Source organism: Lepidochelys olivacea (assembly GCF_965140295.1).
Source record: "Lepidochelys olivacea isolate rLepOli2 genome assembly, chromosome: 22".
Classification (NCBI taxonomy): Eukaryota; Metazoa; Chordata; order Testudines; family Cheloniidae; genus Lepidochelys; species Lepidochelys olivacea.
The window spans coordinates 18,382,016-18,403,961 of NC_140432.1; the positions used below are offsets into that span (position 1 = coordinate 18,382,016).

Consider the following 21,946-nt stretch of genomic DNA (forward strand, 5'->3'; position numbering starts at 1 on the left):
TGGAAACTTGCTTCTTTCAGCTACATGTAATTTTTTTGTTAAGTGTATATATTTTTATTCAGGCAGATTATTTCTTAAGAGCTTCTTTATGGGATAGGACCTGAATACAATATGGATGTGGCCAACTTGACTTGCAGCCAAGCTTACGCTACCCTAGTTCAAAGAGGAAGGAGATAAAGAGAACAAGCAAGGATAGGATGCCAGCTGCCTCTTTCCTCCACTAACAAAGTACTGCTTTAATAACAAACACAGCTCTATTACCAACATAATTAGAAAGGTCAGTTCTATTACAGTCTGTCATGCCAGAGATTACTCAGAGAATGTTTTGTTCCTGGATCATTGACCCAAAAGGCCAGTACAGTCCCTATTGGTACTGCACATGCACCCAATAGCCAAAGGCTGACATCTCTGAGACTTGGGGTAGAACAATCTGATTGCAGACAAATGCCAGCTCGTTCTCAAGCCATTTACTTTTCCTAAAACAGCAACAAAAAAAGCGTGTAGTCCACATTTAACCCCAAGCATATGCTAATTTGTGGCAGGTCTTGTTTTGTTTTTAAAGAAGATGCACTTTGGGGTTCCTGCACATCAAATACAGCAGGTCTGAAATGACTCACTTCTGTGCTTGCTCTCCTCTTCTGGTTGGCCACATTGCATTAGAAGCAGCAATATGTGACTGGAGGAAGAATCCTAACAAGTTTGGGGCAGTCTGAGACAACTTCCTGCCTTTCCTAGAAAATGGATAAAACGATACATGCAGTAGGCAGAAAGCCAGTTTGAGCGGATGGCATGCCAAAAATGAAAACATGTAGGCAGATGTATAGCAGGGCTTTAATAGCCTGATTCTAAGAGGGGCTCAAAACCCCAGACAGCCACTCAACTCAATGGTAGTTCAGGAGTGCTCAGCAACTCTGAAAATCAGGCCATTAATTATATCAGATATAATAGTTTGCCCTGGCTTATAAATACAGACATGCATTATTAGCATTGCAGCCCTGCCTTCCAGCTTCAATCAAGGGCAGTATCAGTTTAGTATTGGCTACCTCCATTGGAGGATTATATCCTGAACTCGAAGGGAAGGACATACTCTTTGGTCTAATAGACGCTTTCAGTCTCTAACTTCCTAGGAGCCTATGATATACAGAACACCTTGTTAAGTTTCTGTGCTGTGCTTTATTAAAATAAAAGCAGCTTTGATAAGCACTTGCACTGCACTGTCCAGGTTTAAATTAATACAGCCTAGTTCTATAAACTTTTCGAAAAGCAGTTGGTGAACAATGGATAGGCGAAGGTATCCTGAAGTATGAAGCCACTGAACAACGTGCAAGGAAAGCACATAATGTATAGCAAACAGTCACTGGGGCAACAAAAGTGCACAGATGCGTCAAACTCCTTCAAACCCCCAATGGGAGGCACTACCCCGGAAGTTACATCAACCTGATACAGCAGCAAGTTTCAATAACGTACCACATCAGCTAAGGCAACACAGAAAATAGGTCATCACTTAAACACCTTCAGGTTGTTTTCCACTTGTCCTGGATACCATTAAGACCTGGATGTTTACTGCTCATGGCTGTGAACCTGCTTATTTGCAGCATTCCCTGACCCAAGTATAGCAGTGTTGTCTCTTTTGCCCATGTGGAAGATGAAGTTCTCTGATTGGGTAGGTTCTTCTTTAGTCTCAAGATGTTTATCAAGGGTCAGGAGTAGGTGGGTCAGGACACTGTATGTACCAAAGAAATCTGCCAAAGAAATCTGAACGGGGACTGACCGCTACAATGCTGTATGACCAGGACACAAACAAACCCACAAGGCTGTGATGCTACCGAAGCCTGACTGCAGAGTCTTGTTGGGCTGGAGAAGCAAACAAGCCAACCGCCTCCACCCCATCTTCAAAGGAGATATAACCATCAAGACAAGATGGGAGACAGACAACAGTAGAAAATCTTATTCATTTTTCCAGGCTCAATAGGCAGTTTTTGCAAAGCAACGGAAAAATGCTGCCCCTCTGGGAGAAGTTGGCTCATGTACTTTGATATGCCTGAGACAGAACTACTGCTAACCCCCATATGCCACCCCAAAACCCACAAACAAAAATTGAGAGATGCAACTCGAATGAGAAAGGGAGGGAAAAAAATCTCAAAGACTAATATTATAAATGCAAAACAAGAAAATAAAGAGCTTGCCAGCATCTAATGGAGGGTTTGAAAAATTCCTTGAGATTTTAAAATAAACATCTTGAATGTTCTGATGAGATATGCATGCTTGGTTACATAAGGAAGTACAGAGTGTACCAAAACAGCATACCCCAAAAAAGCATAAGCTGTCAGAACAATAAGTACAGACATAGGGCATTTTACAACAGGCTATGCTGTACAGTTTTATTTACAGTACCTCTTATCAGTCAGGGAACAGTACACTGCCTGCCAATTTCAAAAGGCCAGTACTGTGTGTTCTTTCACTCAAGTAGATGTGTACTCCAGGCAGGGAATTTTTTTTAATCAACAAAACAAAAATTGATGCAGAGCCAGAATTCCTGTAATGTACACATGCTTGGGCGGGGGAAGGGGGCAGAGAGAAGAGAATGCAGTGATTGAGCATGTAAATAGTTCAAGGTTAATTTTAATATGTGAGTCACCAGGAAAAATGTCATCCAACATCTGAGCTTATTATAACAGGGTTTAAAAAAAATGGAGATATTTATTAAAGAGAGCTCTGGAGAGGTCATGATTGAGAGCAATACATCAAAAAGGTTCTGGTGTTACTTAAGAAAACATCTAGAGAAACTATTAGTCCATTGAAATGTAAATATTGTTTGGGGTATTTTTAGTAAGGGGTTTGCATTGCCTACAGTATATATCTTCAGATGATCTACCCAACGGGATGGAACTTTGCATGCTGCCAAGGGTCAGCTGTGATGGAGAGCATGCCTTGTAACTGGCACAGAAGTCTCAGAGGCTTACATTTATATTTGTACAAGTAAATTTATAGCCCCTGCCTAATAAAGGTCTGTGCTGCAAAGGACTGGCATAAACATACAATGGAGCGGCTGCTTTTTCCATTCAGCAGGATTCTGCATAGTCACTGCTGTCCCCTAGACTGGCTGCAAATCTCCATACTCCTCACCCTCTCATTCAGCATTATTCCGTCACCCTGAACGTAAGAAACAGCTATAGCCCCTTCTCCACAGCCCCAGAGACACTAATTGTACCTCCCCAAAACAACCCCCTGTGGTCACCAGCGCCCACAAAGAACAAGCAAGAGATAAGAGACAGCTTCTGCTGGCTTTTGGAGAGGGAGTGGCGGCAGTGGAAATAAATAATCCAAGCATAAATGTGGATGAAAATTAAGAACTGCTTATTTTGTGTGATGTTTCCAAACACAACAGTAAAGCGAAGCCTGCTTCAGCACTTGAACGCCATTATCTCATAAAACACAAAAAACCTTTGTGCCTTAGGAACGCTGGCATTAGGGGTAGGGAGTCTGGCAGCCAAGAAAGAGGATGAGCACCAAGTACCACCTAGCAAGGTTTCAGCACATAAGCCTCCTTGTAACAGGCTAGCATCACTTTTTGGCCTTGGAAGAATGACTTAGTAGCCAATAGAGGAAACATTTGTGTCTATATACTGCACCTACCTATTATTCTCTTGGTCAAAATTAAGGAAGACTGTCATTTGGGACAGGGGGTTCCTTTAAACGTTGAGAAAGTGAAGACTAAGCGTGAATCCTTGACTGAACCGACTACTGCCAGTATTGTGTTAGCATGTAGCCATCCAAGTGAAGCATCTGGGCCTCACTGTGCAAGGTATGTACAGAGGGAAAAGATGGTAGAAGGGAAAGATGGTCCCTGCCCCACAGAATGTTGAATATTATTTATTTATTAGTAGCGCTTTATGACAGTCAATAGTTTCCTTCAAATGTGTCTTGGTTTCCCTCTCACTCACTCACACACACTTACTTTATTCAGGCAAAACATTCCATTTCAGGGCCTGTCGGTCTCTTACTTTGGGTTTGTACAATGCCTGCCCAATGGACCCCTGGATCTCATTAGGGACCTCTAGGTGCTATCAGAACAACCGGGTTCAGAAGTTATACAGGAGCAGCTCCCCAAAACTAGGTCTCTGATAAAGCTGTGACTCTTCTGGCAAAGCTGCAAAAGGCAATTATGAAAGGAACCACTACAATTATTGTGGATGAGAGAGAAAAAAGAGTTCATTGGCACGTGGCTAATAAGATCAAACTGGAATTGATGAACATGCTTGAAATGGAACATCTTAAAAATACTTGGCCAAGAGCGCCAAGTTTTAAACTGCACTCCAGCACATCTGGGCAAACTCCGACAGGAACCTGGCAGCCAGGGATTTTCTAGCACCGGTGGAATCTGCTCGGACCCAGACAGTTCCAGCAGCTTAGCAAGACCACATTAAAGCCATTCTAGTAGAACCAGGCAAGACAGCCAGAAATAGTAAGTCTGAGCCATAACAATCAAATGGAAGCTAGACTTGCAGCTTTTGACAAGCTTTGACAATTCTTAGCGTGACAAAGAAGGGGCACATAGGAAAAGCAGAGTCTTAAGACAAAGCTGACGGACTCACAGGTGGCATGCTTATTACAAACTGGTTTCTTCCAAGACCTAGAATTCGAAGAGAAATAAAGAGGGTGAACAACCAAAATGTGTGTCCCAAAAACAGTCATTTCTTAATATTCATGTACAGAATCTCACTTTTCTTTGGGAACCAGGTCTAATGATTTGTTGTCTAGCTACCAAATTACTGGGGAAATGTGGTAGACTCTCTCCATACAAGTGAGAGAGCGTTACTCTACACTTAATTTTACCGGTATAGCTATACAAAAAACAAAACAAAACAAACTACCAAAAAAAACCCCACAGATGGTCCCCGGGTCTTTTGCTCTCCTCTGGATGTTACCAAGGTGACAAAAGAATAACGTATCCAAGCTCCTCATCTCATCTGGGGTACTGATCTGTAGAATGGTGGCGAGTTTGTGGCAGCTTCTCTTTCTGTCTCCCGGAATTGAGACCAAAAACTTCCGAAGGCCTCAGACCACTGTAACATGGCTGCAAGCCTTGAGGCAGTTTCCTTCTTCTACTTGCAAGAAGGTTTTATGCTTTTCTGGTTCTAGTTGGATAGGTTTACCTCGCAAGGGAGCTGGGCTCATGGGGACAGGCCCACTGTTGTAATTACACAGCATGAGTGACTTTTTAAGTCTTATGGGGCCCCATAGGAAACCAGATCCACAAACTAGTCTCTAGGGCTTTCTGTTTGCTAAACTCACTGCTGGTACACGATGCTCCTGCACATAGGAGAAAAGCTACAGAGGCACACACCTTGCCCCTCTCCAGTTACTGATTACCAGGCAGTCTGACCCTTTGCATGCCTCCTACAATATGAGCATATTGATATCCTCCTCCTTCTACTGCTCTAGCTGCCCACACAACCGCCAGGATGCAGGCAAAAGGGAATATCAGTTTGGACTGGGATATTCACCGAATTCACGAAACTTCTGGGCACAACCAAGGGTAACACAGCGATCTCATTGACTGTTCAGTTAATCTGTGCTAGAATTCTACAAATAGGCTTTATCCAGCTCGATTTTGGACTCTCCATCTTGAACCATGATCTGGAAACTGCATGCATCAATGTGCAGGAATGATTATGGGATTATGAAAGATAAAACACAAAAACAACCAACAAAACCTGTCTCCTGTAGATCTTCTAGATAATCTTGTGGGTTCTTGTGCAATACAACCAGATGCTACCCTGGTGTTCAACTCCTCCTTGCCTCTGCAACCAATATCAATGGGATATGTGCCCATGTAACCCACTTGCCTTCACAACGTAAATGGGCATTTGACAGAGTTTCCCAGCCTGTCTGCCAGGCCCCAGTCCTTGTTCCTTTCCTTCCACAGGAGAGGTGGTTGGTTACCTTGGAGAGACTCACCAATGAGTCAGTTACATATACAGAACCAGGCCCCTAGCTTGTGTGGCTCCACTGAATTCAATGGAGCTTTGCCAACAGAGCTGAGATCTGGCCACTGTACCTGCCAGAAGCTGCAGATAAAGATGAAAATGCCCTTGGTGATTTTTGCTTAATAAACCAAAGGCACCCCAAAATTTCACTCCCTAAGCCCTCACTATTTTGAATTCATTTAAAAGAAAGAACAGAATCCTTCAGACTCCCCTGGGCGTTTACACTGCAAAATGCAGAGACAATTGATCAACTGCCAGCTGTCTGGTTCAACTCTCACTTTAGAATAAAGCAAGCAGCAAGCCTTATCATTTGACTACATCTTCTGTAAAATATCCTGAGTCTCAAAGACACAGCTTAAAGGTCCTGGTTAAGTGATACCACTAGGATAGCACTAAGTCTTCAGAAAACCTCAGCTGATCTGAAAAGAGAGCTTTTCTATTTTTAGTCACTATCAACCTAATAATACTTCCCAACACTCATTCAGTTTAATTACTTTATTGAGGACAAGAAATAGGCTCTCCAGTTTTAACACTTCTGATGTAAGGAAGTAGTAAAATGTTCTAACTGGTTAAAAATGACACTCGTTGGCTTGCCTTTGGTGTTTCTGAAACCTTAATTGTGGCTCAGGCAGTGGATCTAAAGATCCTTGGCTGTTTCATAGCTTTGATTTCTACCCCCTTTCACCATAATTGAGGTGTTGAATTACAAATACAGCACTGGCATTTTCAGAGTAAAAATATATATTCTTAGAAGCTTGACTTTCAAGACACAAATTTTTCCCCATCGCGCTTAATGGCTGTGCTTAGCTTTTTTTATTGTTCTGTTTTGTTTAGCCAGGAGAACGGTCTGTGTGTATAACTGTTTTTACTGTATTATGTCCTGAACATTAAAATGTACCTGACATCTAAAATGACATTCAAATTGGGGCTTGAAAACAGAAGTGTTTGAGATGTAATAGAGGACCTGAAAATTGTGGGTATGGAAATGCACTGTTGATAACTCTGACTCTCACGCCCCTTTGCTACTTGGCAGCACAGAGCATCCAGAGGTGTGTTTCCAACATACAACATGAAGATGAAACCGACTGTTCCTACCTCAAACACCATGTTTTAAGCGCTCTTCCACCCCCTCCCTGCTTCTACTAGATTTCATTTAGAGCCATAAATGTTATCAAGATGAGAGACTGAGCACATCTGTTCAAACAGGGTTTTATAAAAGGACCCTTTTGCCTTTAAATGCTGCAAGTCCACTCCTCCGCTTAGGTGTTCAGCTACCTTCATAAACCTGCCTTTCCTACAAAGGCAGACAAGTAATGCCTCATTAACCTTCCCAACTAATTTTACAGTTTACTAAAACACTGTTTTCCTGCACCCATTTAACCATCCCTGACTGTGATAAACTTTTATGGGGATGGCAGAGAGGAGAAAGACAGAAGACAGGCTACGACGGGGGGAGAGATTACCAGAAAACGACATGCTTCCGCATTAAAGGACTGCAATTTTTATCCACAGGAATTGGATGACAGGCACAGCCTTAGAGAACAGTAGTGGCAGGAGCAGCGTCTTTGTGTCAAAGGGCTACCAGAGGTCTTCTTGTCTACAGGAATCAGTCTGCAAGAGGATTCCTTGATGCTCTGACAATTACAGGGCATATTCCACCCTGACTTACAGGGCTCTCGCGGTGAGATCACTTGCAGGTGCATGAAGGGTGTAAGCCACAGAAGAATCTGACAAGGACTTTCCTTGGGTTAAAGGAATGGAATTCTCTCCAGATTTCTCACCTTCCTGGTGTTACTTTAATTCAGCCCAGCCCCACAGCTCATCGCAGAGCCCAGGAGAAGCCCCTCTAATTCATCAAAAAACTCAGCCTGGTGAAGAGAGATTTTTCAACAGGATTGTATGAAGTCTTGCTCATGGTATTCATTTAAGACCTTTGCAGTTTTCCAGTCAACTGCATTCAGGTACCATCCTCATCCTCTTCACCAGGATCAGGTGGGACAACATCCAACTCAGGGCTTGCATGCAGCCACTAAGTGCTTTACTACTGCCTAGAAACAGGGAAAAAATAAACAAAGCTCCCAACCACGTTAAGGTCTCTCTAACAAGATCACCAAAGCAGTCCAGAATTCTAGGACTTCTGTTCTCTCTCAATGTATTGCATCCAGTATGCTTGTGATAGATTCCAAAGTAGGCTTTCCACCAGAGCTTTCTTTATTTGGATACTACCGAAACCACATTTGCTGGTTACAAGCCCGCCTTGAAGACTTGGCAAAAACATTATGCCATCATTCTTCACTGATTCTCTTCACAGACCTGGTGTGAATTTTCAGTGAATTGCATAAGGTGTTTTCTAAGTTTTCTGACTCCCATTAAAAGTCAATAGAAGGAGGATAGCTAAAAACCCTACTCAGCTATAGAAATAGGCTCCTGTGTTTTTTTAAGTAACAGCCACCAATGACCATCTGTAAGCAGAATGGGGAACCTCTTCTCTCTGACAGGGGAAAGCTTCAGTCTTGGCTGGGCTGTCTGGGAAATGACAGCTGTTAGACCCACTTCCTTTCATCATGCCCTGAAGGCCCAAAAAGCCCTCAACCCACTGTTTTCAACACTAAACTTGATTGCCGCATAGGTGTTTCATTTTAATCCCAAAGCGTGGCATATTATGTACCCAAGTTTGAGCAAGCGTTTGGAGAGTGCATTCCTTCAAAACATTTCGCCCATTTACTTTAAAATAAAAGGAGGGGATAACTCTTACTCCTCTGGCATTGTGTCTAGTGCAAGGAGGCTGAAAGGGATCAGAATGACTAAGTGAATACAGGATTCCCTTCCAGCTGTATTTCCACAACTCACCAGTGAGCGTTTCACGTATAATAAATATATTCCCACCCCCTTCTAAAACACAAGAGATTAATATATAACCTCACATTTTTTGAAATGCTGTACATAACAAGAATGTGGAACGGAAATATGGATTTTTTTTTAAATTGCAAAGTAAATTTATGCATTGTTGTCACTTTACTACCTAATTAATTCAGTAATTTCAAAAACAATTGTATTTATGTTCCATTTACCACATCAAAAGTACAAAGAAAAAAAAACAACACTGATGCTAAAATAATACCTCAAGGCATCTATTTTTAATCAGTTAAAAAAAACTGGTTTCTATACAATCTCTCTTGGGCAGACCACCAACTCCAGGAGAGAGAAAGCCCAGCCAAGCCCTCTATGAGGACCCTTCCTGGCTGCCGAAAACAGAGCTTGTCAAAAAAAAACCAAAAAAAAAAACAAAAAACACAAATCCATAATGGCCTGAGGCTCCTCTCCAATCTATTTTCTGCTCAGCTGGTTTTAAATGAAGTTATTATGAGTCATTAAAACACCCGCAAGCCTGTGGAAGTCAGCCAATTACAATTTTAAATTTAGCCTGTTCTCTACCCCATTCTCTTGTTTTCTTCTTTTGCCCACATAAAGCTGCTGTGGGGTTTTTTTATTATTATTTTTTTTCCCTTTTCCTCTATTTTACCCAAAGTGGAAGAGACAGTTATAAAAATGTCTTGTATTTTATATCAAAAATACATCCAAGGGCCAAAAGAAGGAAACCAAGAATAGTTTCTGTGATCGGAAAATGCAAAAGGTTGGGGTTTTTTTTAGGGGTGGGGTGGGAATGGGGGTTAGTATTAAAAAAAGTAATCAGTGAATTTAAGAAAAATAAAAAGCATAGGTTTTAAAAGGTAAAGACAGACTTCTAAATTGAGCATGAATGTCAGGGTAAGTCACTAGATATGATGAGCTCATTTCGTTTTTAAATCTGGAAGGTAATGGTCTGTGCTGTGCTATTAGAGCAAAGGAACAATTTTCGGCTTCCATGTAACCCTCATTGTACAATTGCCTGGGATATAAAAGCAGCCCCCACCCAACCCAAGTTGAGCTTGTTGAATACCGTTTCCTGCATAATCATAGTGGTTTATGCTGCTTAAAGCAGGTTTATAAACATCTACTGTTATCTTTGGGACAATCTGGCTGACTAGTGCATGCATTTCAGATCAGCCTGAATGTTCTTATTTGCTCTCAGAAGGTGGGAAAAGATCATCAGGGAAGAAAAATAGCATCCAGGTTCAATGGGAGATCACCGCATCCATAAGGACACCTTGGCCATGTAAATTAAAAAACCCTGTGGCTTCTGACTTACACCCAGCCCACCCTCTACTCAAAACCTACACAGCCCTCTTTCTGCAACACATAGATTCCAAGCCGCCCCACAAATAGCCTTGTACAGTGGTTCCGCACAATCAGATCTGTAGCAAGTTGTTATAGATGTTTAGACAATTGTTCAAGCCTCTTGAATGGTTCACATAAAGGGCGTCTGGATAACCACCTTCACATGCTGTGAGGTTGACGGTGTGACCAGAGCATGTTTCCTGGACATTGCCAGTGCTCCCACATTACCCCAGCAATGGCACAGTGCACAACCTAAATTTCTCACAGCATCTCAAATTTAGGGGTGGACTGACATTTTTATTCCACAGTTCATTTCATAACGTCTTGGCATGGACCAACTCCCTTCGCCAAAGGCCAAGCAAACTCCCCGACATGAAGCAAAGGCCCCTTTGCAAGAGAAAACTCTTTGCACTTATCCACCTCCCCAGTTCCCATCCATCAATTGATTTTACAAGATATTTCAATCCACAGACAACCAGGAATGCCTTTGAAAGCCCAATGTGGTCTAGGACTATGGGTAGAGATCCACCACCCAGGCTTTGTAGTTGTATAAGGGACAAATGCTCAGAATCAGAAGCTTTGGCATTCCCCAAGAGGGACTCTCTCAAGATGGTCTGAATGGTTTCTACATTCTCAGCTTCCAGTACAGGGTTACAAATTGAGATAGATAGGTAGATAAAAACACCCAGAGAAAATTGTGTCATTGGCTCCCATCCCCTTCCATGCTACTGAGATGTAACATGTTGACTTGATTCTGATCTCTGCACGGATGAAGTAATAACTCCTGATTTACACCACCATGAGAGCAGGATCACTTATATTCTCTTAATAATGCTTTGGGTGTTGTGGACTAGAGCTGGGGTTCCCTGAAGAAACACTCCTTTGGGAATTTCTGAGTTTTAGGGTGCTGCCAACTCCCCTTTCCTATTTCCCCCCACAAAGCTGAAAATTTATGGCTGGGTGGTAGAGGGATGGCTCTTCTGGGGGGACACATGGCTAAAAATCTTTTTCCAAATAGCTTCCGACACCTAGTCAGTAAATGGCAGCAAGTCTCACATACCCAATACGTCCGAATAGACCTGAACAATTTCAGCAGCTTTTTACACTTGCTGATTTTAAAAGAATTGTTACAAGACATTCATCCACAAACTTCACCCGATTGAAGGGAGTTCTTCCCAAAACAGGAAAATGGGTTTTGTTTTTCATGCAACGTGTAAGTGGAGCTTTTAAAGAGGTGACCCCTTTGCGCAAACCATGCCAACAGAGAAGCATCACAAGGGCTAGGTCAAAGGAAGAACTACCATCGTTCCAAATTACATTCTAATAGGTCAAATAAGTCAAATTGGAATGGAGAAAGAGGGAAGAAAAGCACCTAATTGTTTGGGCTTGTTCCTTAAAACATTCAGGTCCCATAAAGGATTCAGCTTTCAGAGATGGGCTGTGTAGGTTTGATGCCAGAGTCATGCCCTCATCCAGGGTGCAACTGAAACTGAGAAAGGCACAGAGGTCAGGCTGCTAATTCTGTCCATCCAACTTTGCCCTCGTGCCTAGGTACTGAAGCATTTCTCTGCCATGTTGCAGCAGACTCTGAGTCACCTACTTGCAAGCAGGGCAAAGGTCAGCACTGAGTGAGGAATTGGCTGCTCCCAAGTTCCTGGGTTTTGGTTGGCTTGTGTTCTGCCCTGAATGCCATTTTAGAGATGTAGTCCTGGAGTTTAGCATGTCTGGGTGTCACCCACAACATGGCTTCTGCCTCCCAACTTACCTACCCGTCACGGTCGGACAGCAAGGGGAAAAAAGTTAAGGGCTTTTGTAAAGTCTGGAGCATTTTGGCCCTTTGGTGTCCCGCCTCCAAAAAAAGTGCTCCCGCCAGCCCACCAGCCATTTAAAAAGAAGTAAACCCCACATGAAGGGGAAAGCTTAGAATTCAGAGAAAAGGAATACAAGAGACGGAAAGGCATTTGACTAAGCACCAACCATGTCATATTATCAACTTCATTAGCCTGTTCCTCCCCCCACAGCAGCTTATGAATTTGTGGGACTATTTTGGGACTAAAAAAATAATTTCGGTTTAGCGAAAAATAGAGGTTATTACACAATTTCCACTTTTCTCTCCACCCTTCAAGTAATGTTCTATCTGACAGCCTCCTCTCAGAGGGGAAAAAATGACAAATCCAATCCAAAATTCAACAGCCTGTGTTCTGTTCAGAAAGCACACAGTGTACTGTACAGCCCATAAAACTCCAAACAGCCTCCAGACACTTCTGCAATCGTCCTCCATCAAAACACTTTGTCTTGCATACAAAAATAAGATACAGTGCTGAACAGAATACAAAATCAGCCCATTACAGTACAGGGAGGCTGCTACTTAGCAACAAGGGGGCTTTAAAGCTGCGATACTCTACAGGAAACAAAATGTGTCAAGCCTGTTGGGCAAATGATAAACATTAGCAGTATTAAAAAACACAAAAGCCATGTAAATGGATTGCACACAACATGGGGAGGAATTTAAAGAACGCATCTTGGGGAGAGGGGAGGATGGTTTGATCAGCAATGTCACCCCAAATCTGGATGCAGAGTCCTGAGCATGTTTATGTTCTCCTTTTCAGGAGGGAGGGAATGTTTTCTAATACCGCAGCCTACAGTGAACTTTCAGAACTTTCCCATCTCGCATGCATGATGAGAAACCAGAGAGAAAATGGGTTACAGTAGGATGATCACATACATTTAGCAGTATTAATGTAGACAGATGTGCATAAGATTTATTTGCTACAGAGCACACAATGGTGTAATGGGTCCTGGCATTACACTCGATGCATAATGCTTAGCAGAACACCTTGAATAACAAAAGGCATCCAAAAGAGGGGGAGGAGTAGTGATGGCTGCAAAATAAACATATTTCAGCAGGTAAAGGGGAAAAATACCATGGCTCTGGATCAGCAGCAGGGGCTAGGGCTCCAGCCAAAACAGGAGCTAAAAAGCAAACCATATTCTTCCAGTCTCATCTTAGACTCTTGAGGCAGAAAAGGAAGGCAGGGAGGGGCTGGGGGAAAAGAAATGTATATTTCATTAGCCAGTGTATAATTTATAAACAGCATTAAACAGTTTGTTTTCTTTTTTTCCTCTCTCCTGTGTATGAGGGTTGGACAGCAGTCAAGCCTGCATTAATTTCTGCTTTGGGTACAGTGTGTTCTTGGATGCACATCTGCGAATGATCATAAACTCTCTGGAATGCTGGCAGAACATCCAGACCTGCCGGCAAGCCGATGACATCACTCTGGGAATAAATTTGGGATGCCAGCCAAAATGCAAAAAGGGAGGGGGAAAGGGGAAGAGGGAGGGTGAACAATCTCCAAAGAATCTCAGCGCTTCCCTTTTTTCTTAACTTTGCATTGATGCACACACCGACTTCAGCAAACAACAACATTTTTAAAAGGCACCAGAGAGGGAGGCAGCTTAATTCCAAGATGAACATCTCAGATACTTCACGAGAAAACATCTTCTGTAGCTCACCGCTTAATAAGGAGATAAGCGCAGAACACGAAGAGGAAGAAAAGTTTACATTTATTAGAGACTGGTAGCAAATGAATTAACCACAGCTTTAGATCTTGGCTGGATAAAAGCAGCCCACTAGGACACACGATGAGCGATCGTGGGCCACACCAGCAGAGCAGGGGAGGGCACGGGGTTGGTGATTGCACAACACAGCCAGCGAAAGGAGATGGCTAGTGAACCTTGGGCATCTTTGCCCCACGCATTTTGCCACTGCTTTTGTCGCAGCCTTTCTGCTCCTTGATGCCAGGCCCCAGATTTCAGCTGTCAGGAGTCTCCTTTACTCTTGTCACATCAACAGCTGAAGTCAGAACGCCTGCATCACCTCGCCTTCCTGTCATGCAGATTATACATCGGACGGACGGACGGACGAGGCAGTTTATCTCTTCGGGTGTCAGAATCCTGCTAGTGCTAGAGCAAGAGCAACCTGGGAGAAGAAGATCCCAAAATCTCATCTCACTGCCACACCATGTGCGCACACACTTCCAGGGACTGGCTTCCCCTCATCCTCCCCCTGCATGTCCCTAATCCCAATTCAACCCTTCCCCACACTGTAGCTAGGTCAAGTTTTCTTAGTGGCTAAAAAGCTGGGCTCAGATCTTGGCTGCCCTTAAAACAGGGTGCAAGATAAAAATTACTACCACTGCCCCCCACGGGCAGAATTCCTGTGCTCCTTAAAGACGAGATGCCATGGAATTTTAATTCTGGCTGGGACACTATGTGCCACAAACGGGATTTAGTTCAGTAGGGCCAGGCTGTGGGCAGACTTGCCTCTCCTTCACTGAAATCAACAGGCAGCCTGAGGCCTGCTCAGAGGTGAACGCTGGCTGCAGCTTAGGAGTCATTTCTAGGCACATAACCCCAGACTGGCCACCTTTGTCTCCTTGCCACAACTGTGTCATTAGCAGCAGTCTGGCCGGAAATGCGACTCTCCGCTGCCCTGGGCCACGTCACAGTCACTGACCTGCTAAGCAGCATAATGGAATTAAGTCAACAAACAACACGGTCATGCTTAGGGCATTATTTTAAGATTGAGAATTTGCCAGTGCAGGGTTACAAAATCTTGAATGAACACCTGAGCGTTCAAAACAATAATTAAAGCAAGGAATCACACCTTTGCAAGCAGTGTTCCTTGGCGTTGCCTGTTTGGGATTGCATGATGGATCAGTGGATTAGAAAGTGTGTAGTTTTCTCTCTCACACACACAACACACTCTTTACAATGGGTGCCTCCTGAGGCAATCTCTCATTTTAATACATTGGTAACTTTTTGAAACGTTCCCCTTCTGAGCTCACTAAGTCCAGGACTGGTCTTTACATGGAGGAGAAGTATTTTGTTTGGGGGGGGGAGTAAATGGGGGCTCTATTTGCACTCTCCTCATCTCCATTTTGGACTGGGGGCGGGGAACCATTCTCTCATAAACAAAAGTTACAAGCACCAATAGCTGAAGCTGGAAGCATGGAATTTGCCCTGGCCATCTTCCTCCGTAACAACTAGGCCTTGGTGTGGTTTGAAGAAAAAACTTAAGTCTACAATGAAGCCCAATGCTGGAGACTTGCTAACTGCAACCTGAGCATGCAGAGGTGTTTTGGATCAAGGCTATACACATTCAATTAAAAAGAGATGCATATATGTGTAGCTAGCATTTGTTGGTTCAGAGAACTCAAACTCTGCTCATTAAGTCAATGGAGCACGTAAACTGTATGTTCCAAATAGCTTGAGATTTTTCCTTTCCTTTCCCGCCTCCCGCCCTCTTTTCTTTTCCTGGGAGGAAAAAGATTTAAACTTTAACGTTTCTTAAGACCCACCTCTAATTAAGAGAACAACCTTAACTCAACCCTATGAAACACATTTAAGGCTCTTAACTATTTTGTCCCTCATTAAATGTAAACCTAAATAAACTACGTTTATACTGTATTTTAGCTTAAAATATACTGCATGTGTAATACTGCCAAGTTAACATTGCCAGAACACCCTGAACACAGTATTAACAATAGGGTTTGCCTTGCAGTTTTTTAACGATTATAATTATGCTATACATACATGCAATACTTATGCACACACTATTCCATGAGAAACATACTCCTAAATGGAGGGTTGCACTTCTCCAGACCATGTCCCCACTCTCTCCCTCTCTGCTTTTCACAGTGTCACAACAACCCCCATACAGGTAAGCATTTTAGCTCTATGTGCCTATGATCCACATTCTGCAATACACCAGTAGTAAGTGCTATGGCCTATCCACTCATATAGGAATCTATGAGCCCAGTTCCAAAGAGCTCTCAGGTCAATGGAAAACCATATGCAAAGGGAGGATGGATGGGGACAAAACTATCATTAAAAAACAGAACAGTATCAAACCATCCCCTGCACCTGTTCTTGGTCATTAGTAGCAGGTGTCACAGCAGAGGTGGGTTTTGATATGGCGAGGACAATGGCTTTATAGACCAGTTCAGTGAGAGCATTCATAACATCAAATTCTAAGGCCAGAAGGGATCCTTTAGACTTAGCTGCCTAGCACAGGGCTTAGAATTCCCCCCAGTATTTCATGCACTGAGCCCATACACCTCATAACTGAGCTCCAGCACTCGTTAAAGTTTATTTTTAGGAAGGCATTCCATGAGCATATTCATAAAAGCAGGAAAATGGGATGTATGACCAGACCTCAGAGACAAGACTGCATCAAAAGACTAAAGAAAATGGATATTTGGACTGAAAAAAAAAAAAGAAGGGGGTAATGATCCGGAAGGACATTTTAGGGAGATGGCATTAGACACAGCAGCCTTCGTTTCTAATTCAAGTGTTTTCTTCTCCTTATATAAAAGTGACGACATGGGTCAAACACGTGCACAACTGCCAAACTCCAAATGTTCAAAAATCGTGTGATTTGCTTAAAAATCATGAGATTAAAAAAACAAACAACAACAGTTGGGTTCTGTTTGCCTTCTGGCATTGGAATATTTAATGATCACAGTTTCCAGCTTTTCTCCACAACTCTGAGGGCTAGAAAACTTAAAAATAAACAAAGCCGAGCTTGTCAAGCAATCTAATTTCAGCAGCTGGAGCTTTAAGAAAGACCACCAAATATTGTGAGACTGACGAAAACACTGGAAGAGGTGGCAACGGTGCAGATTCACCCCTCTTGCTCTTTTTCCTGCTATATAAAATGGGTAGATATTGAACTTGGCACCAGAGCGAGGGCCAGATACTGGAGCGCTGTCTATTTATACCAGCTGCAGATCCGGCCCTACAGTCTCTCAGCTTCCCAGAAAACCTAAAAGTGGGAGAAAGAGAGGAAAAACTTTCTAACTGATCTCCCAGAGCTGCATCAGAGCATTTCTCCTTTCCCTATGACTGGAAACCCCCAAAAAAGATTTTCCCCAGCACATCACCGGAACTGACAGCAGGTCATGTGAAAGACGACATGAATTGAACTGTACGTTATAAAATAAGCACCGATTTAGTGCTCATCCCTCCCCAAGCGCCGCCCCCCACCCCCGCATTACAGTACAATACGACCTTGAGAGGAGTCACAGAACCGGGACAGGCCAGAACAATCTCGTTAGTTAATTTGTTAATTTATTGTTCATTAATTAAACTTCTCTTTATCATCAGGTATCCCTCAAACATTTGATTAGTTGAACACATTCTGACTGAAATGGAAAAACTTCAATTAAATGGAACATTTACTACTGCCATCATCTATGGCCTTTTGAGGTGTGGGGGGACCCCAAATCATAAGGGTCTCCTACAGGGCAAACTTCTAATTCAACAAAATTGTCCATTTGGACAATGAAAACTGGATTTAGGAGATTTAATTTTAGCATGCTAGTCACTGAAAACATGACCTCATGTTGTGGATCCAACACAACCTCATTGCATGGAGGGGGGGGGAGAAGAAAGGAAAAGAAGAGGTGCAAAGGTCTCGTGTTTTAATAAATAACAGTGCTGGAATTTAATGCGGCTGTTTTCGAGCGTTCAAACAGCTCCTTCTGCCTCCCCCCACCCTCGGATTTCATCCAACCCCAGACAGATTAGAAAAAAAATTAATCTTGTATGATGACAAACTTGGCTCAATGTTCACTGTACATACTGTACCCACAAGGCTGGCAGCCCGCCAGGGATTGGCATGGGGCCAAAACGACAACAACACACACAGGCAGCGCAAGCCAAAAAAAGGGGGAGGATGGAGGAGGAGGAGGAGGGGGAAGGGAAAACACAGCTGAGATGCTAAGTGCAGTACACACGGCCTGCCACAATGCCAGGTATTAGCCAGGACCTCAGAGGCGGTTGGCTTCAGGGGAGCGACTCCGGGAATATACACCGGATGGTAACGCCAGTCAGAATCTGGCCCAATTAAAATGACAACAAATCAGAGGATCCAATCCTGCAAATACTTACAGCTGGGAGTAGTGTTTGATACTGTGAGAAGGACAAAGGGAGGCAAGTGGCCTACTCCTGAGAATAAGGACCATGCTGAGTGAAGTGCGTGCGGGATCAGGCCTTAAAGGAAGAAATAAAAAGGGGCCATTGACTTTTCATTGATTTATATCTAGTATTTTTTAGAATAAAATCTATAACCGGACTCTCTTTATAAAGCCAGTCACAGTGGACTCTCAGATATATATGAAGGAACACTAGCCTAGGTACAGGAAACACAGAAGAAAAGTCTTCAAGTCTAATTTCTCATGCATCAAGATTAAGAGAAATACAGCAGTCAATATCCAGGACCAAACACAGAAGAAAACAGCAGCACAAGAGTTATTGCTCTTGGTTTTTTGAGAGGCAGGGTGTCAGGGAAATACAGCTAAACAGCGGATGGATTCATTTCCATTTGGAATGCCAAACTCATGCATGTGGGAGGATCCAGGTGTGGCAGATAGTCTAATAAATTGACTACAATCACCATCATGCACCAGGAGTTCAGAGTCAGCCTTCGGTGACAAGAGAGGTTGGAGAGAAGGAACAATAAACAGATCTTCACTCTGTCTGTACAGCGCCTTGCACAACAAGCATTCTAGGTATTACCGCAATACCATTCAGTATTTGTGCCAGGTTACTGTGCAGTGGGGTTCTGGGGTGCATTGGTATTCCAGAGACTATTCGTGCACCTGACACTGAATGTTGAGGAGAGGCCCATAAGTAAAGGGGCAGAGGTGCCAGAGGAAGGGAGCAAGGTGAATTGCCAGAGCTCTGGGAAGAAACCTGGATAGCAGCTGCGTGATTCCTGGCTCTAGTGTCTGTCATCCACCTCCCAGCAGCACCACGCCCCCCAATTCATGCCCTTCCCGTGGGAGATACTCAGCTGCCCCTAACTCCTGCCCGCGGGACAGCTGAAAGTTCAGCTAATTTAGGGCCAGGCTCTCAAAGCTGGGACTCAGAGGTGTGAGCTCTTATTGGGTCAGGAGAATTTCTCTTTTAGAGACTGGGACAATCCCAAACAAACCTCCAGACTTGAGTGGCTTGGATATAATGGAACCGGATCATCCCCTATTTTCACAACAGGAAAAAACAGCCCTCCTCAACCACTCTCACCATGTGTATGACGAGTCCTCTTGCAGCATCTAGCTGCCCACCCTCCATCAACACAGAGCAATGGGGAAAGCCAGGTGCAACACTGCCTAGTTCTGCGCAAGCCCCTACGTGACCAGACCTGCTGGGGTATCTCACTCATGATCTGCTTCCCTTATTCCAGCCGCAGGCCTCCCCCTTAAGCAAAGACTGCCAATTATGCCATGTTGCTGGGTAGTTTTGTGCTATGGAGAAGAGACCCTTGGAGACTATTCTGAGTTCCTCTCAAACTCAGTTCACTGGTGCCTTATGCCAGCTTTGAAATTGTGCCCGAGAGCTTGCTGTCTTACTCCCCGTGTGCCATGCAGCTCTCTTCCCTCTCCAAGTCTAATTTCTCATGTATCTAGATTAAAAGAAATACAGCAGTCCATACCCAGGACCAAGCACAGACTGCAGGGAAAAAAAAAAGAGGAGTAAGAGAGAGACAGCGCGTGCTCATCTTCCACAGAAAACAATTTATGAAGCATTTGAAAAAACTGATTGTATTTATTGTGCACAATCTCTTCATTTATCCCACATTTGTTTGCATGTGTATGGTCAGATGATCGTGTTTATTCTAGCCCTGTCAGGACCTCTAGAGCTGCTGGTGTATGTCAGAGGAGATTCAATGATCCATGATCAACCATCTAGGAGTCATCTGCTAGGAGATATCTGTGTGCTTCGGTTCCCACTCTGACCCAACCAGAACGGCAGAAGCCACTCTCAGTGCTTAAAGAACAAGGACAGAAGCAGCACCTCCATGAGATGCATGAACTTCAGTTAGGAAATTATCCTGCATCTGGTCTCTCATACTTATTACCATTCACGATTAAAGCACTGGCAGGAATTATAACACATTTTATGGAGGTAGGTGAGTAAGTATTAATTATCACCATTTTACAGGTGGGGAAATGGACCATTTGTTCTGTGTTTGTACAGTGCCTAGCACAATGAGGGCCTGGTCAATGACTAGGGCTCTCAGGCACCAAGATAAAACAATCAAACAGAAAGTGCAGTGACTTGCCCAAGGCCACATAGGGAGGGAATAGCAAAGGAAGGATTAGAACTCACTGCCTTCTGACTCTCCACCCTGTGATTATTCCTACAGACCATATGGCAGAAAGTTCTACAGTGATGCTAGCATCCTTCCAAAATTACTCCAAACGTGCAGCCTTGTAAACTCATGTGGACTCTAAGGGTGTGTCCACACTGCAAAAAACCCCCACAGCAGAATCTCAGAGCCCAGGTCAGCTGACTCGGGCTTGCACCACAGGGCTAAAGACAACAATATAGGTGTTCCTACTCTGGCCAAGACCCTCCCCCCAACTGGGTTTCAGAGCCCAGGCTCCAGCCTGAGCAAGAATGTCTACACTGCTATTTTTAGCTCCCTAACACAAGCCCTGCGAGCTTGAGTCAGTTGACATAGGCTCAGACTCACTGCTGCAGGGATTTTTTTTTGGTAGTGTTGCAGTTATGTCTACACTGCACACTAAGTTTAGGTCTGTGGGACCTGGGCTTGTGGACTCGATGTTTCCAAGCCTGCACTTGTGTATCTGTAAACTTGGCTTTACGATTGCTGGAGCCAGGTCTTGGAGCCATACTAATGATCCATACTACACTACAGAGACCTTCTGACTCAGGACTGCAACTTGTCTCGCATCCAGACCTGCAAAATGACAAGGCTTGGACCTGAGTCACAGCGGGACTTGGGCTCTGGCCCACCTCCCTAGCAGTATTGCAGGGCCTTGGTCTTGAGTGTTTGCTGACGCGAGACAGACTGATTTGTGTGCGTGGACAGAAGCGTGGGGCATGAGCTCAAACCTGAGTAAGCACCCAGGCTTCGTGAGCAGTGTGAACATACCCTAAGTGATTTACCCTTGAATGAATGAGACATGGATTCGTAGGTACACTTTACCTTTGAGCAAATGGATCCAATGGCTGCCTGCATTTTTTTTTAAATAGAAAAACTAATTGTATATGGGACTCTATACCCAATAGGAATTTCAGACTAAATTAACTTGCAAAACACGTCGTCTTCTCACTAGTTTAGCATTCCAACCTTTCTATATCTATTTAATTAAAGGGCCTGCATAATTTGAACCCAATAGTTAGATTCATTAGACGGAGTGCCTAATTTTGCAACGGTTTTGCTAATGAAACTGCAGTGGGTGCCTGTACGTGGCAAATACAGTACACACACACAGGAAAACCACTCCAATACCGTGGCCGAAGTGGATGGAGGCAATTGAATAGCACTCAGCCATGCAGTAGTCCAAGTCTGTTATTCCAGGCTGCTGAGGACCTGCAAATATTTCCCCAGTTAAAGAGCTGAAAACAAAACCTCTAAAAATGAATGTAACTGGATCTGGAATTAAAAGGGAATATAGTCATAATTTACCATTCTAAAATAGTTAAAATAATCCCCGGCCCTACACATATGCGTGCACTGTTAAAGTTTGTCTGGGAGTTTCAATAGATTTGGGTCAATATGACAGAGGCAGCAGTCCCCTAACGGAGCATCGAAGTCTCTAAACCTACCTGAGTGAGCCAGTAAGTGCATTCGGAGCCGCAAGCTATCCAAGAATCGTTTCCCACACAACTCACATCCATAAGTCTTCATACCACTGTGCAGCTTC

The 21,946-nt window shown here is 43.6% G+C and overlaps 1 protein-coding gene across 1 annotated transcript in view; it reads right to left on the reverse strand.

The window, feature by feature from the left end:
• Positions 1–21,946, reverse strand: part of ZBTB16 (zinc finger and BTB domain containing 16) — a 177,141-nt gene that overhangs the window by 72,840 nt on the left and 82,355 nt on the right. Inside the window, exon 3 of the mRNA XM_084611800.1 lies at positions 21,849–21,946. Within this exon, the coding sequence (XP_084467926.1) occupies positions 21,849–21,946 (98 nt within the window). The remainder of the gene's footprint in view (positions 1–21,848) is intronic.